The sequence below is a fragment of the Scleropages formosus genome, chromosome 15 (assembly GCF_900964775.1).
Source record: "Scleropages formosus chromosome 15, fSclFor1.1, whole genome shotgun sequence".
NCBI classification, from domain to species: Eukaryota; Metazoa; Chordata; class Actinopteri; order Osteoglossiformes; family Osteoglossidae; genus Scleropages; species Scleropages formosus.
Genome location: NC_041820.1, coordinates 16,045,239 through 16,062,522, shown reverse-complemented (window position 1 = coordinate 16,062,522; position 17,284 = coordinate 16,045,239). Strand labels below are relative to the sequence as shown.

At 43.5% G+C, this 17,284-nt stretch overlaps 1 protein-coding gene across 1 annotated transcript; it reads left to right on the top strand.

Moving 5' to 3' along the window:
* Window positions 1–2,747: 2,747 nt before the first annotated feature.
* Window positions 2,748–14,495, top strand: sptlc2a (serine palmitoyltransferase, long chain base subunit 2a). The gene is made up of 12 exons (XM_018727816.2): window positions 2,748–2,947; window positions 5,034–5,228; window positions 5,423–5,577; window positions 6,162–6,310; window positions 6,487–6,611; window positions 7,155–7,248; window positions 7,441–7,546; window positions 7,637–7,856; window positions 8,694–8,820; window positions 13,272–13,407; window positions 13,501–13,630; window positions 13,953–14,495. Exons 1-12 carry the CDS (start codon window positions 2,819–2,821, stop codon window positions 14,070–14,072), a joined length of 1,686 nt encoding a protein of 561 aa, XP_018583332.1. The 5' UTR covers window positions 2,748–2,818; the 3' UTR covers window positions 14,073–14,495.
* Window positions 14,496–17,284: the final 2,789 nt, after the last annotated feature.

The following is a 17,284-nucleotide window of genomic DNA, read 5'->3' as shown; positions in this document are numbered from 1 at the left end:
TGTGTATCGGGGAACACACCCTTCCTAGCAAGACCAGGAGGCTCAGCAGGGTCATAAAGAATGCAGGTTTACGTTTACACTTATTAATTTAGCAGATGCTTTTTTCCAAAGTGACGTACAGCTCATAAAAAACACAATTAGTGCATTACGTTGGCAGGAAGAGATGCTTAGATGCAAACGCATGATACTTAAAGTATAGTAAGTTGTTTCTTTCCACCATATGAACCAATATTCATCACACGAGTAGCTGCATGAAACTTTATCAGAATATCCATGTTTCCCGATCACCTTCCTAGTAAGTTTTTTTGGAGATACTTAAAACATTTGCGTTACATTACGGGAGTACCTGCGTAAAGGTTTATCCAGGGATGATCTTAAAGTAAAAGTGCATGAACAACTTAACCTGTGCTATTCCATTCTGTACCTAAGATTTTACTTTTAGTGGCAATTTCAAGGCAACTCTGTGAACTGTGTGACTTGAATTTTAGCCAAATGCCAATTAGCTGTGTTTGCACTGCCAAGATCACCTAATGCTGTGCTCACTTCCTCTAATCTCAGCACATCTGTAACCATGGGGGCCCTCACTACATACATTAGGAGGCAATATTGTACTTTCCTTCCTTCATTCATTTAGCTGACATTTTTATACAAAATAATTTATAATGTTAATCTATCAACAATTGTTTACTTATTTGTACAGCTGGGTAATTTGCTACCGGAGCAATTTAGGGTAAGTACCTTGCTCAAGGGTACTACAGTCAGAGGTGAGATTCAAACCTGCAACTGTTAGGGTCATGGGTAACAGCTCTAACCACTACGGGACCAGCTATACTTCATGTGGATATTAAATTTACTCAAACAACTTAACTGCTGAGTGTCAACGTGTCAGCTTGCTTAACCTTTCTTTTTGGCTAAGGGTAAATTCGTTGAAGCTCTTTCTTCATTATGGTACTTTCAGCCCCAATTCCTATTTTCTATTTTAAGTTTTTTTCCATCCCATCTCTACGCCAACAGCTCAACGTTGTGCTCTCACTGCTCCCTCCTACATCATTTCTAGGGTGACTTTAAAGTTAGAGCGCGGGGGTTCTCGGTTCTGACTTTGCTGTGGTGGAATGACCTTCTCCTCTCGCTCAGAACTGTAGAAACTGTCCACATTCAAGACGGGTCTGAAAACGTACCCTTTCCCGACCCATTTCGCCCAAGATCTCTCCAGCTCATGTACGGTATAAAAGTTAATGCACCTAACTTCATGATCTTCCCCCGATAGGCCTTTTACGCAGCCGCTACTCCGGCATCGTATGCGATTGTTTGTTCGTGGACCTTATTCTTAAGAAAAAAAAATTGTTAGGAGGTCATCAGGATTCATCTATCCTGCGTTTTATGCACCTGCTCGAGCGATGAACATCGGTGCGTCGAGCGGAAAGCAACAAACTAGGTTTACTTAAGAACCACGTCTGCAACCATGTCTCCTCTTAATGCAATGCACACGTTGTATTTTTGCTGAGATGTACGTCACTTTAGAGAAAAGCATATGCTAAATGAATAAATGGAAACGTAAAGTGGCACATCTGCACCCGCTGATTCGTACTGCAGGGCACTTGGACAGGATAACGGGTTATATTTTGTCGCATATCGCGCACCCTTTTCCCTTGTTTTTTGTTCCATGCCGCTTCTTCCTACTGGACAACGTGCTGAGCAACATTCTCAACATTGTACTACTTGAGTTGCTCATTTGATGTGTTGTCTCGGACACAACCTCACAATTCTCTTGTCTCGTGCGTGAAGTTCACGCAGCTGTTCTCGGGACTTGGCGCGCGCAGCGTACCTCAGGTCTAACCCTGCAGGCCCCCATTTTCTCGGTTCCACCTCAGCCTGGCGAAAAACGCAGCTGTGTTAGTGCTAATTGTCACAATGCCTCATCTTATGAAAGAAAGTAAGGCTGAGGAGAAAATTTGCAAACGTTTTACAAGGTTTGCTGTAAATTCACCAGGATTTTATTAAACAGTTAATTGTACTTTTTGCTGAGATGTACGTCGCTTCGGACAAAAGCGTCTGCTAAATGAATAAATGTAAATGTAAACACCAGTTTGCGGGTAGTCTCCAATGCACTCGTGTAGTGTTTGTAGCGTAGTGTGTAGAGTGTATGTAATGAACAGTGTATGAGTGTGTGTGGAGTTTATGTACTAATATTCAATATTGTACGTCGCTTTAGAAAAAGCCTCTGCTAAATTAATAGAAATTTAGTCGCGCAAGATAAGTCGATGGGATGATCACTGGAACACGGGCTGGGGGGGCAGCTCTCCGATATGCTTAAGATTTTTTTCGTGTTTGTGTGCGTTTTCCTTGCGGTTTATTTTCGAACAATTAGAATCGCGCCTTCCTTCTCCAGTCGGTTCTGTGTACATCGCCGTTAGGCGTCAATGTTCGATGGCGAACATTCGCTGCGACACGTAGGTTGGGAAGCTCGTCGTCGCGCTCATCGTACGCCTTGAAGGTTTTTACACTTGATTTTATTTCATTTAATTTAACTTTCTTTAAAATCAATCCCCCGACGGATCCGCAGCTTCAGCGCGCCCTCGCCTTTGAGCGCCGCCGCTCCTTCCGCATCTCCATTTCCTGTGCCGCGGGATGGGCGGGATTCGGTGTTATCGGGGGGGACCGGGAGGGGGAGGGGGAAGGGAAAGGGGAAGGGAGGGGGGTGGCCCACCGCCCCCCTTCCGACGGCGCTCCGCCTATAAGGAGCCTTTTGGTCATCGCGCGTCTCCGTTGCTGCGAGGCTCTCGCGCTCATCTTGTCAAAGATTCACTCGTGGACAATTATGACCGAGAGCTCAACCGCTAAGTGGGCGAACGGCGACGCTTGTCACAGCACTACGAGCTGTATAACCCCGGAGGGAAGCGGCTTTTTGAGACATAACCACGATTGTTACTTCCCGGATGATGAGAAGGTGAGTGAGGTCGAGTCTCAAAAAAGTTGACGTGATGTGACGTTCTGTGTGTGTGTGTGTGTGTGTGTGTGAGAGAGAGGTGACTGATGAACGAAGCCGCTTGACACACCAGAGACTGAGTCGAGCGGGCCGGAACGGCGTCCGCTATGTGCGGGAATCCGAGCGCGATGCAGCTCGCTTTACGATCGGATGTCTGTCTGTCGGAGCTCGGATTTACTCATTCAATCTGTCACTCACCGAGTCAGTCGCCGGTCAGTCCAGCTGCTCGGATTTACTGTCAGTAAGTCGAACAAGTGGAATTTACTGTAGAGCCGACGTCTGTCTGTCTGTGCTTGTCTTCCAACCTTGTTTTGAACTGAAGTGGTTTGTTCGCTCGACTGAGTCTGGAGCACGGAGTGAGTCGGGTCTCTCTCTCTCTCTCTCTCTCTCTCTCTCTCTCTCTCTCTCTCTCTCTCTCTCTCTCTCTCTCTCTCTCTCTCTCTCTCTCACCTCAGCAAATAGCTTGTTGGTGCCATGTGACCCATGTCCATTTGTCTCCTAGCTGTGTGTTCATCATGCCTCCACTTTTCATAAAAAGGGAAATAAAACTCTTTGCCTGCTCCATTTCCCTTGTCCTTCATCTTATTTTATGTTGCTTTGATTGTATTGCAAAACCTGGGACCAACATTGGGACAACATACCACGTACCGGTTCATGGTTTTTTTTTTTTTTTGCAAGATGGTTCTTGTCACTTCTCCTTATTGTGAACTGCTTCCATATATTTACACAAAGAGGAGTATGCCGCCCTGACGTTGGAGCTTTTCGAAGACCTCGTGTTCCGGCGCTTGCGCCCGAGATCCGGTTCCCCAGCCTGCATTTGTTGAAGATGCTTTTTCTCCGAGGCCTGGCAGCAGGTGCCGAATACACGCAACGCTGAGCGACACATTCAAATTGTGGTCCCTGCTTTGTAACGTGAGAAACCACACGCTGACTGACCCCACTTGTCCCGAGCGGGGGGGGGGGGGGGCGCGGCAAGCCGGAGCCCAATCTGGCAGCACCGGGACACCACGCCGGAGGGGATGCGCCCGGGGTGGGACGCCAGTCCATCGCAAGGCACCCCGAGCGAGACTCGAACTCCAGACCCACTAGAGCGCAGGCATAGGCCAAACCCGCTGCGCTGCCGTACCGCCCGAGGGGAAACCGGGCCCTTCCTTAATTGGAGGCCATTGGGAAGTTCAGACACTTAACTTTTGAATAACTGCAAGTAATTCCTGCAGTAATGCCAATGATGGCTAATGAGCTGCTTGCATCGCAGTCATTTGAGAGTTGGGCATGACTTGTCACATGAATTGCAAAGCAGTCGGCTTTCAATGCGTTGGCCTGATTTAGAAAGTAGGGCAGACGGGGTAAGTTCTGGACTGCACTACGGTTTTCAGTATATCGCTTTCTTTGTGTCGCTGCTCTGCCTTTCCTTTCAGTGGCTGAGACAATGGGGAAACTTGTTTAAAACTTGGAAATTCGAGTCTTTCCATTTAGATCTTTAACACTGTAAGGAGTTTCGTTTCATTTGAAGTCGTTTCTTACATTTATTCATTTAGCGGACTGTTTTCTCCAAAGCGACGTACATCTCGTGGAAAATACAATCTGTGCATTACATTAGGAGGAAGAGACACTTCGATGCAGACTCATGATTAAGTGCAGTCAGTTTGTTTCTTTCCACCATATGAACCAATGTTCATCACACATGTAGTTGCATGAAACTTTATCAGCATATACTGATAAAGTACTGAATATACAAGGTTTACTGGATTTTTTTTTTTTTTTTTTTTCCCTTTTATATCAGACTTGAACTAAGATAATCTCTTCAAATGTCACTGGCTTTCTGTAAGAAAAGACCTCACTGCAAAGACCAGAGGTGGGCGGTGAATCATTATTCACCGTTAGCGTTTGTGTTCTGGGCACTGGCAGATTGTACCGTCTCTAAATTGTTTGGATTTCTTTTGAATACTCCTCTTCAGCATATGTGACTACTTTGTGATGAGTATTAACTACTGTGGGACAGTGGTTTTCTGTTATCTAAAATAGTCTTCATTCTTGCGCCTTTCAGGTGCAACATGGAACATGCAACGGAGGATTGTACAGTAGGCCTTTCAAGGAATCATTTGAGGAGACCCCTATGTTGGTTGCAGTGTTCACCTACTTGGGCTATGGCATCCTCACCATTTTTGGCTACTTGAGAGACTTTTTAAGAGATTGGAAAATAGAAAAATGCCACATTGCAAGAGAGAGGGAAGAACAGAAGGTAATCTGTCTTTTACCCTTTATACAAACAGGTTTAATCTTAAGAATGTGTAAAACACGGAAAAAAAACTTTCAACAGACTGTTTCTTATCAGAACTTTCATAGTAAATAACCTGTGGAGTAGTGTAGAAAGATGGGTTGTCAATGGTCTTTCATGAATATGAAAAAGGTTCATATTCAGATTTGTCTTTCTAGGATTTTGTCCCACTCTATCAGGATTTTGAGAACTTCTACACACGAAATCTGTACATGCGAATCCGGGACAATTGGAACCGGCCTATCTGCAGCGTGCCAGGGGCAAAGGTGGACATTGTGGAGCGCGTGTCCCACAATTACAACTGGACCTTTGAGTAAGTGAATCCCTGAAAACATTAATAGAATCAAAAATGTTTTGTGTGCTGGAACATGTCAGTCCATTTCTCTGCTGGACAGAGATAAGGCCGGAGGGAAACCTGATAACAAATACACATGCTTCACGGTGGTCAAATGTCAACAGTAGGAAACAAGGGAATTCCTGTAGACAGAGGACATGTTTCACGCCCACTGGGGGACTGAAGAGAAAGATAAGCAGTTTAGACATACATTGATGGATTTTCAGGGGGAACGTTTCAAAAAGAACAAACTATTTACCAAGAATGGCTCAGATTTTACTGGCATACTACATCTCTCTAAAGGGTACTGTGATTCAGTGTAGTCTCATGTGTTTGCTTGATGAATAGTTTGTGTCTGATATACAGTATGCAGATATCTGTATCATCTATGACATGCATTGTACAGGGTATTTGTGTTCTTGGTTCCATTGTTGTAAGAGGTAATTAGTAACATAAAGAGGACAAAGTCCATGATAGGCTGGAAAAAATCCCACTGAAAGTGGTGTAATGATTGGACACTCTAGACTGTAAGCCCCATCATTGTTCTGTGAATGTTACCCCAGCTACACCGGAAAGGTGGTGAAAGAAGTCATCAACATGGGCTCCTACAACTACCTTGGCTTTGCGGAGAACACGGGACCGTGTGCAGAGGCAGCTGCTGAGGTGACCATGAAGTATGGAGTTGGTGTGAGCAGCACTAGGCAGGAGATGGGTATGTCCTCTTCCCCTGGCTCTGTACTGTGACAGCGGGAAGGTGTGTGTTAACGTCACAGCAGCATAGCACATTCTCATTTATGACCAGAATTTCTGGCACAAAAAGTCCATTCTCCACTGTGGAGAGCAGCTTTCTGAATTTGTCTCTTTGCTGTTTCCATTGTTTACATCAAGGTAACTGTAGCAGGCATGAGGAGCTGGAGAAGCTGGTGGCCAGATTCCTTGGAGTGGAGTCTGCTATGGCCTTTGGCATGGGATTTGCAACCAATTCCATGAACATTCCAGCTCTTGCTGGAAAGGTGAACATCTGACTCGCGCATACTTCTAAGGGGGAAAAAAAAAAATCTATAAACGCACAATCACACATACAATGCATAAGTTAAATGGTTAATGTAAAGAAATCAAAACAGGCTAACTTTTAACCAAAAAAAAAACAAGGACTGCAACATTACAGTAGATTGATTAAATCATGTTATAATCAGTAACTCAGGTGCTGCAGTTTACCTACTGTCTCTCAGTATTACCTTATTCTGCTACCATGTGACCTTTATAGTGCACACAGCAGATTGAGGATTAGTCAACCTGTCATCAGCAGAAGGTATGGGGGGGGACAAGGAGTCAAACAATCAGCATGTAGCTAAAGCAAAGGTTTTACTGTATCTTTTCTCTTATTTTTGTGCTTATCTTGGTTTATTTGGTTCCCTATATAATACATAGCGGTGATCTCCGGATCCACTCATGTTGTGCTTTCCTCATGATCAGCCAAGGGCAATGTGTCCTGGGTTAGTGTTTTACCTTGTTTGTGTCACATGGTTTCTCACATGTGTCTGTTCATCACGCAGGGTTGCCTGATCCTTAGCGATGAGCTAAACCACGCCTCCTTGGTTCTGGGTGCTAGATTGTCGGGCTCTACCATTCGAGTGTTTAAGCACAATAGTGAGTCTGTTTCTCCTTTTCTCTTCTTGCCTTGCTGATATCTGTTCATACTGTCTAGTTTTCACTGCGATGTTACTGTTTTCATGTGGTAAAATCTGAATGAGTTTCATTTACAGTCAAGCTCTGGGGACTGATCTGAGCCTTATGGGAGTTGCTACTATGGACTAAGCTCCATGACACCTCTGATTTCAGATATGCAGAGCCTGGAGAAACTCCTGAAGGAGGCTATAGCTCATGGTCAGCCTCGCTCACGTCGGCCTTGGAAGAAAATCCTCATCCTTGTGGAGGGTATCTACAGGTACGGCCAGCCATCTGCATGCCCTGCACTGGGGAATCCTTTGCCGCCGTAAGAGTCTCTGACATAACTCATTCATACTCCCCCTGCCAGCATGGAGGGTTCCATTGTGCGGCTGCCAGAGGTGATTGCACTGAAAAAGAAGTACAAGGCCTACTTGTATCTGGATGAGGCGCACAGCATCGGAGCTCTGGGACCCCGGGGCCGAGGTGTGGTTGATTACTTTGGCCTGGATCCCAACGATGTTGATGTCATGATGGGCACCTTCACCAAAAGCTTTGGTGCAGCTGGAGGTTACATCGGTGGGAGGAAGGTAAACGGGGCACTTTATACCACTTTAACACAAATCAAATAAGTAGGAACTGTGTGCCATTGTCCGGTAACAGTGCTCGAGTGGTATTTTGAAGGATATTTTTTTCTACAAATAACTTTATCAAATAAAGTTAATTGAAATCCTCTTTACAAGTGTAATGTATAACAGAACACACGTGAAAATTAAATACATATGCTGAATTCAAAAACGCAATTTCTGAACACAGAAATCTTTTCAAACTAAAACGATTAGAGTTCCACATATCAATTCTAAAGCACTGTATAACTATCCAATAAAACGGGCTGCACAATAAACCACAGCAAACAAGCAACTCTTCAATAAAATCAATGAAATAAAATTAGACACAAGTATACAAATAGTTCAGCAGTAAGCACATCCTAGGGCAGTGTTAAAAATCAAAAATAAAAGCAGGTCCAGACCCTTTAAATTACCCCACATAATCACTGAATGGGAGGGTCTTCGTTCTCACCTAGGACATGGGGAAATTATACAAAATCAGATGTTTTTAAACTGTAAAATCGGTTGACACCTTACAGAATCCCTGTTGAAACATAAAAGCAAGACATTAAAATCCCAACAAAACCCCACTTGTAAAATTGGTGTATAATGTATGAAAAGTATGCAAGGTAGCAATACTAAGGCTGCTGAGAACTAAATGAAAATTGCACTCTACTAAAACATGCAAATATACAGTACAATAAAGCAAAAATACAATTCAATAAAAATATCCATACAGATTTGCACATGGAAAATTACACAAAACTGGAAAGTGCGTGTGAAGCATAATACTTATGGTGTAAGTGGATGTGTCCCCAGGAGCTGATGGACTACCTGCGCACGCATTCCCACAGCGCTGTCTATGCCACATCCATGTCACTCCCTGTGGTGGAGCAAATAATCACTTCTATGAAGTGCATCGTGGGGGAAGACGGAACAACCGTGGGTGAGTTTAAGCTGTGGTTCTCACCATTGATCCATCCTTTCCGTCAATATTGTTAAAGAAGTTTTTATAATGTTGGAGGGGGTGCGGTGGCGCAGTGGGTTGGACCGCAGTCCTGCTCTCCGGTGGGTCTGGGGTTCGAGTCCCGCTTGGGGTGCCTTGCGACGGACTGGCGTCCCGTCCTGGGTGTGTCCCCTTCCCCCTCCGGCCTTACGCCCTGTGTTGCCGGGTTAGGCTCCGGTTTCCCGTGACCCCGTGAGGAACAAGCGGTTCTGAAAATTGTGTGTGTAATGTTGTTGATGACTTTAACAAATAAATACTTACCTCTCATATAATAGTTCCATCCAATGATAAACATCTACATTTATTTATTTAGCAAACACTTTTCTCCAAAGCAACTTCCAATGAACTCTATGTAGTGTTATCAGCCCACACCCCTTATTCACCAAGGTGACTTATACTGCTAGATACACTACTTACACTGGGTCACTCATTCATACATCAGTGGAACACACTCTCCTTGTCACTCACATACACTATGGGGGAACCTGAACAGCATGTCTTTGGACTGTGGGAGGAAACCAGAGCACCTGGAGGAAACCCATGCAGACACGGGGAGGACATGCTAACTCCACACAGACTGAGCAGACATCGAACCCATGTCCTCTCACACCACCCAGGTGCTGTGAGACAGTAGCGCTATTCACTGTGCCACCCCAAAACAGCTTATGAAAATGTTTACCCTCTTATCAAACCATAGACTTATTGTTCAGTACAGCATTTTTGTTATAACGTGGTCTTTCAACTTCTGCTCCTCTACATTACATTAAAAGTATTGTCATGCATAAGAAGGAATTAATCCCATAATGTAAGTGTATTACTTAACCATGATTGATTGATTATTGATGGATTTTATTCCCTGAACAACTGGCTGAGTGAGTAATCTTAGTTTAGGTAAATAGCACTTTGTACATTTTTTTTTTTTTTTTTTTTTTTAACCTGCAACATGTAGTACCTAACATTTTTTCTAGTACTGTTTTTGTTGGTAGAACTGTCCACCTTACTCTATTAGCACTGCTTCACTTATCTTTAACCTGCTTGATAAATTGAACTTTTTATTGCAACCGATGTTATGTTTGCAGTTAAATATAATACATCCTTAGCAAAATCTTGAAAGGACTGACCACCTGAATTTTTCGAAGGAATGTGTCATTTATGCTGATTCATATGATGGCTTGTGACAATTGAACTGTACACTACAATCATGTGTCTCCATTCAAATTGCTCCTTCTCTTGATGTAATGCATTCAGTTTTTTTTTTCGTATGTATGTGGTTTTGGAGAAAGCATCTGCTTAATGAGTGAATGTAGAGGAATGTCAACTGTAGAGCCTGTACAGGTGTTACTTTCCACAAGGTGTCAGTATAGACTTGCACAGCAAGACACTCAAACTGACGTGAACAGCAAATTCAGTTGGCACTTAAAGCATAAATACTTGTCAAGCAGAGTGAAGGATTAGTGCAGGATCAGTATAATGAAGTACCTGCTCTATTATGTATAGCAGTCATTACTTTTGTTTTTCCACAACATTTTCCATCTGTCTCCTTGTGGGGGGTGCGGTGGTGCAGCGGGCTTGGCTGGGTCCTGCTCTCTCCCAGGTCTGGGGTTCGAGTCCCACTTGGGGTGCCTTCTGACAGACTGGTATCCTGTCCTGGGTGTGTCCCCTCCTCCTCCAGCCCTGCGCCATGTGTTGCTGGGTTAGGCTCCGGCTTGCCGTGACCCCTCTTGGGATAAGTGTGTGTGTGTGTGTGTGTGTGTGTGTGTGTGTGTGTGTGTGTGTCTTTCCTTGTGGATGCCGTATTGATTATTTTTCAAGCTATGTTTATCTGTAATTTCCAGAATTTTTTTTTTTTTTCTTTGCAAAGGTGGCTGCAAGGGGAAATGCTACATAGCAGAAATAAAAATGTTAACTTTTCGATTGCTTTGAGAAGTTCTGGAAGGGGTGTTCTTGGGTTGATTTGTTCTTCAGGAACAGTGCTCCTTTTCTGATGTTCAGTGCATTAAAACCGAAATTACGTGGTACAGAAAAGGTCAGCATACTGCTGTATTGCATTTAGAGTAGCAGTGTGCTCCACATGTCTGTCCTGGGCCCGTAGGGGTCCATTTGGAGCAGGGGAAGTAGGTAAGATGTGGTGCCAATTGCAGCACGTTATCACTCGTGTCTGCAGGAATGCGGTGTCGTTAATGGTGGACACAAAGGAAAAACTCATCTCGGAGTGAGAAAGGGACATGGTGCAATTGATGATGGAGACTTCCTGAGGACTCCCCAGGGGGGTGACAGCTCCTTAATCCCCTTGTGACCTTTGTTTGTTTACATTTGGGGAAGGGGGACTATGGGCTCCAATGTAATAATACGTAGAGTTGTTTGCTGAGCTGCTTCATGCTGGGGTCAGTTGGCAGTAAAAGGACAGCCAGGGCTGTTGGCTCTAATGCTTTTCCACTGTGTTTCACAGGTATTTATTGCTCCTGTTTTTCTTGGTGTGTTTAACGGGTTTCGCGCTGACAGCAGTCACCTGGGAGAAGTTGTCCTTGGTGATGCTTTAACTCGAACCTGGGTTGCCCTCTTTCCCATAGTAGACCCTGAAGGAAGGTGTGGGTTCAGTGAGGGGCCAGAGGAAGCTGCTGATCTCACTGAGTTCAGTCTTCCCTCATTGATAACTTGATCTGCGTTGAGGAGAAAGTATTACTGAGTCTTCAGCTTGTTTGGATTTGACGTTCCAGTCGTGAAACACCAGTCGGTCCACATTTTTGTTTCATTTTTAGTGATTTTTCCTTTCTCCCCTTGCACTGTTCAACTTGGATTTAAAGCTTCAGAAGAAAAGCTGTAACTTATCAGTGCAGCTTTGTTTCCTTTATGTGTCACAAAACTGAGGATCCAAGAGAAGCAGAAAGAGGCTTCAGTGTGAAGTGGCAGATTAGTGCTCTTCCTAGCTTCGTCACCAGAGTGATGCCTTTCCTTCCGCACGTAATATATGATCTGCAGTGTGTAATTCCACAAGCATCACTAGCATGCACTGTAAATATACAGTGACGCATGTTGAAAATACAGCTCAACACAGGGTTCCTGCCAGCACAGCTTCTTGTTAGATGGCCATTTCACATCCAAGGTTAGCATCTTCACTATATGAAAAGGTTCTTTCCCCACTTGGTTTCACTTGCTTCTTTTGGCGCTCTTCTGCACTGTGCCTCAGGCATGACTTGTTTGTTCAGTAAACTGGTCTGCTTCCCACTTTTACACTCCAGCCATCGCAGGGAAGACCGAGTTACTGTTAGCACCCATGTCCGCGTGACTGAGTCGAACTGAGTTGTACTGGATTGCAGAACGCAACAATCGGCGTATTTCTTTGTTTACTCACAAGCCACCTTCATGGAGCAGGGGACTGTGGGGCATTTTTAGTCAATTTTTGCCTGTTTTCGTTGCATGTGCAGGAAAAGGGGTGTGTTTTCAGGAGTGTGGAACTACGAGAGGCCCGTACAACGTCCCAGGCTGCGCTCATCGCTAGCCTGGTGGAAAATACCTGGAAGCTAGATACCCTGCAGTTAGTGAAAGCTACACAAACACCATTGTCTGTCTTCATCTTTTCTTGGAGCTGGGCCTCAGATTGCCCCAGCTGGCCCCAGGTCAGTAGGCTAGGAGGGACATGAGCCTTTGTAATTCTCTCCCACTAGATGCAAAGGAAGTGAGTAGAAACTTCCATCTGAAAAGGATACAGTCCCTACATCTGGAAGCTCTTTACGCCCCAGATAGGGTCTGGAAGCAGTTAAGCATGCGTACGGGACCCTTGCTGTGGAAAGCACACGCCAGAAAGCTTTCCTGCCCTGGGGAGAGGGACCTGGCTAGGTCTTGAAGTGGATGGGTTCAGTTTCTTAGGAATTGCATTGTTTTTAGATGCATCAATGTTTATCGTGAAGTTAATCAGCGCTGGTACAGATGTGGATCTCTCTCCTTGGCTGAGCGTACAGTCCCTGTACTCCCTTTACTCAGGAGGCATGGGGACCCTCTTCAAGGTGCCTCTTTGCTATAGCAGTGGTTCTGGACCTCACCCTATAAATGTTTTGAGTTGAGCTAGTGTGAGGTTGTGTTGATTGCCTGCTGGGGACCTTGTAACTACTGATATCCACCCTAGAAGGCTGTTCTGAATGCGATGTAGCTGCTTGCATTGTAAAGGATCAAGCAGCCTGTTACGTTTCACTACAGAAAGTGGTTTTATTCTTTTTAAAAAGTCAGCAGACTGTACTTTTTGACTTCCTGTTTTTCAATTATAACTGTGAACACAAACAGCCCATTTTATCACTAAATGTTTCATACGGTCTTTCAACATCGAGTGTAATTGTGTGTGTAGAGCTGTAAAAATGGCTAATAAAGGTATGTTGTGTTGGATTTTGTTTTGACAGGGCGGGATCGTGTTCAACAGTTGGCGGCAAACACAACGTACTTCCGCAAACATCTGCAGGATATGGGCTTCATTATCTATGGAAACCATGACTCGCCAGTTGTTCCCTTGATGCTCTATATGCCAGCTAAGATTGGGTGGGTTTGTAATGTCCTGGTGCTGTTCTGTGCCCCCCCCCACCTGATCCCACGCCCCTTCAGCTCACTGCTGTTGTTGCTCTCGTCTTCTAGGGCTTTTGGCCGAGAGATGTTGCAGAGAAACATAGCCGTGGTAGTAGTGGGCTTCCCGGCCACTCCCATCATAGAGTCGCGTGCGCGCTTCTGCGTGTCTGCGGCCCACACCAAGGCCATGCTCGACACTGTGAGTTCCTCTCCACACCTCTGTCTGACAACCTCAAATAAGTAGAGGTGCAGTAAAATTAGACTAAAATGGTATAAATTTAACATAACTATGCTCATCTCAATATGATAATTTATGGGGTACTTAATTTTACCTGGGATTTTTCAGTGCAAAATGAACCATTCTTGGGCGAAAAACGTACTTTTCGTATCGCCGATACATGTTACCATTTACTCATCTGTGCCACGTTGGTCATTTTGACTATTTGGTCTTTCCCGTTAGGCCTGTACAATACTGTATTGAGCCATATTGACTAATTAGCTTCTCTAACATGTGGTGTTAGGCACTCGGTGCAATCAGCGAGGTGGGCGACTTGCTGCAGCTGAAGTACTCGCGACACAGAATAGTTCCCTCCTTGGACCGAGCCTTTGACGAGACCACTTATGAGGAGACTGAGGAGTGAATATCTTCCCTGGGAACCCAGCCGCGGTCTGCTCATCGGAAGCTCTCAACAGGGGCATGGAACTTGAGGAAAATTTTTTTTTTTTTTTTTTTTTTTTTTTTTTTTTAGTCTTTACTATCTGAGGCTCATGATTGCACAATAGTGTCCAGACTGGACGAGAAATAGTTTTCACCAGAAAAGTTGCTTCTGTTTTTAACTTATTGTGGCTTTCTGTCTTTTTTGAAAACACATAGTTCACTAATGAGAGAAAAATTTGTGGACTGCTTGTGTAACATTGTCTGCAGCTATGTTATGCTATATTTACAGCTTGGAACTTGGAAAAAATGAGAGCTGTTTTATGAAAAAACAACAATTCTGCAACATGTGATGAGTAAATAGGGAATAAGTCTTTTTTTTTTTTTTTTTTTTTTTTTTTTTTTTTTTTTTTTTAAGCCCAGGGTCAGATTGTACTGGGCCATCCGTACAAACCCCAAAGACTTTTATATTCAAATGTTCCTTTATACTTATACTAGTCTTTTCACATGTGATTTAAATGAAACATCACAGCTGATGTTTTCCACCAGCACCAGTAATGTGTGTCAAGCTAGCCATTTATGTGCTTGTTAAACCAAAGTGTGTACTTTTCAGCATAGCTGCTTATCTCAATATGATCACCTTCATAGGTTGCTCATTTCTGTCAGGGATTTATTGCAAACTTGTTACTTTTATACTGTCATGTCTTATAAATATTCCTGTTTACTGATACTGTCAATTTTGGTGTACGTGTTGTCATGACTATTTGTCAGCCCTGTGTAGGAGGGTGCATTGGCATCTTCCATAACAAGGGCTTTACAGCTACTCATCTTTTTTAATATTTTTTTAAATTATATTTTAGAATGTGCCCCCTGTCAGCGGAGCTTACCTGGCTGACATCATACATATGTGGCTATAGCATGTTCTGTCTGCAGGGAATACTAAGATTAGTAAATAGTATTAGTACTACTAATACTACTGATGGCAGGTCTTAGCATTTGTAATTGTTTAAAAATTACACTAAAATCACTGAAGCAGCTGGATTGTCACGAGAAGGTTGAAAATTTGGATGAATCGGTCTTCTGGCTTATCTTATGCGTTTCCATGTTTGGTTGAAGTACTCGTCCTGAAGTATGACTCGGATCTGACCCATTGTCAGGGCCGTGCTTGATATTTAAGATAACCTTTGTATTTTCTTGTCTGTCTGTCTGACATTTGGTGATCTGTGGAAAGTAATCACTTTCTGCTGTTGATGAATGTAGACGCAGTTAACGTTGTATCCGTGTTGCAGAGATTTTACTGTGCGGGAGAATGTGGAGGCTGTGAAGCACTCAGCCCTGCTGTGGATGCTGAGTTGGCTCCACCCAGAACGTTCTAACAATACCTGGACTAACTTCCTGCACTGCTTGGGAAGTCAGTCTTATCCCACCAGGAAAGTGGTCTATAGCTCTGGTCTCCTGTTCAGCCTATACTGTGTTGTCTCCTCTTGTGGGACATTAAAACATCTTGACTAAACTTTGTGTTGCTTGCTCTTATTCACAAATTGGAGACAGTCATAGCATCACCCATAGTGTGTGAGTGACAGTGTGTGTTCCACTGATGTATGGATGAGTGACCCAGTATAAGTAGTGTATCTAGCAGTGTAAGTCACCTTGGTGAGTAAGGTGTGTGGGCTGATAACGCTGCATAGAGTTCATTGGAAGTCGCTTTGGAGAGAAGCGTCTGCTGAATAAATGTAAATAGAGTTGGCATTAGGGTTTTTGACACCCTTAGCCAACAATCAATCTGGCACCCCTAAATTAATAAAGGTACACATACAGATTCTGTATATGACAAGATTATTTTTATTTCAGATCTAGATTCTCACAGATCATGAAGGGTAAATAAAATTTCAATTTAGTTCATTTAAAATTTTTTTTTTTTATATAAAGAATAACATTGTATGAGAGTGTTACAAATCACAAATGTATACTTTAGTTTTCAGACCTTTTTTTTTTTTTTTATTTGGTTATGTTCAAGAGTGAAGGGACCAAATAATTATATGCTATTTACTGCACAGACCAACACTTTGTTTCCTAGAAAATGCTCCAGCAGAGCTGCAACATTTAAAAGCAACAGCAATACTTCCCAGAAAGTTTACACGTTATATGGTGGCAGATCTTCAATTTTCTAATGAAAATGTATTATCAAGCAAAGCTTTTTTGCTATTTTGTCCAAGATTACAATTTATTTTTTTAAATTTCAGTTAGTTTGGTGTGCTGAAATTTTGGCTTTGCCAGGGCGTTGCGAAGGTTTCCATTCTTATAGTATGGGCCCTGTGTACAGTAAAGTACCAGTTTGAGTTCTGAAAGAGGTGACGGATGGGATGAGGGTTACGTGTTTTCTCTTTTGTGTCTGTATATCAAGGCTGTTCTCTTGACAAGCATTAAAATACAGCTTTAAAAGTATACCTTACATGTCATGTATAAGTACTACTTGAGTACATCATATTTTTCCTTGTTCACCTCTCTTAAAATGTATTCCCTTATTACCTCGCATTACTTTATTATTATGCTGACACTTTCGTTCAAAGCCAGTTTTTGCCCATAGCTGTGTATTTTTACTGGAGTAATTCCAGTGGAGTAAATTGCTCAAGGGCTGTACAACAGAGCACCTCCCAGTACTTGCACCAACAATCTTAGGGTTAGAAGTTCAGGTCATTAACCACTCGGCTCTCGTACATTACTTCACATGTAAGGTAACATTAGCAGTATTATGGCGATTTTTGTAACGTGTTAATAATCAGTGTCATCTGCTTTGTATATTTGCCTTTGCATGCAGGATTTTTTTAACATGATTGGTCGGTAGCAGCGAGTGGCCGAGCCCAGGCGGGCAAAGTGGTCTTCCGAGACATTACAACACGCTGAGATACCGCTCCCTGTCCAGAAAGTTTCCTGAACAAAACTTTTGGTCTTTCAGTGCATTGAGGAGCTCTGGGCTGTAGGGGACTTTACATCATTCGTGGCCCATAATAAGACAGACCCTTCGAAATCGCTTCAATGAATTCTCCAGCCGATGACACTTATCGTTGCGGAAAACCCGTGTTTCTGATCACACTGCCCTAGTCGTCACACCAAGAACTTGCTGAGCTCCACATGGATCCGGGCCGTGGCCTTGCATATTAAGACAATAAGGGTAAAGGGACTGTGGAGCTGTGTGTA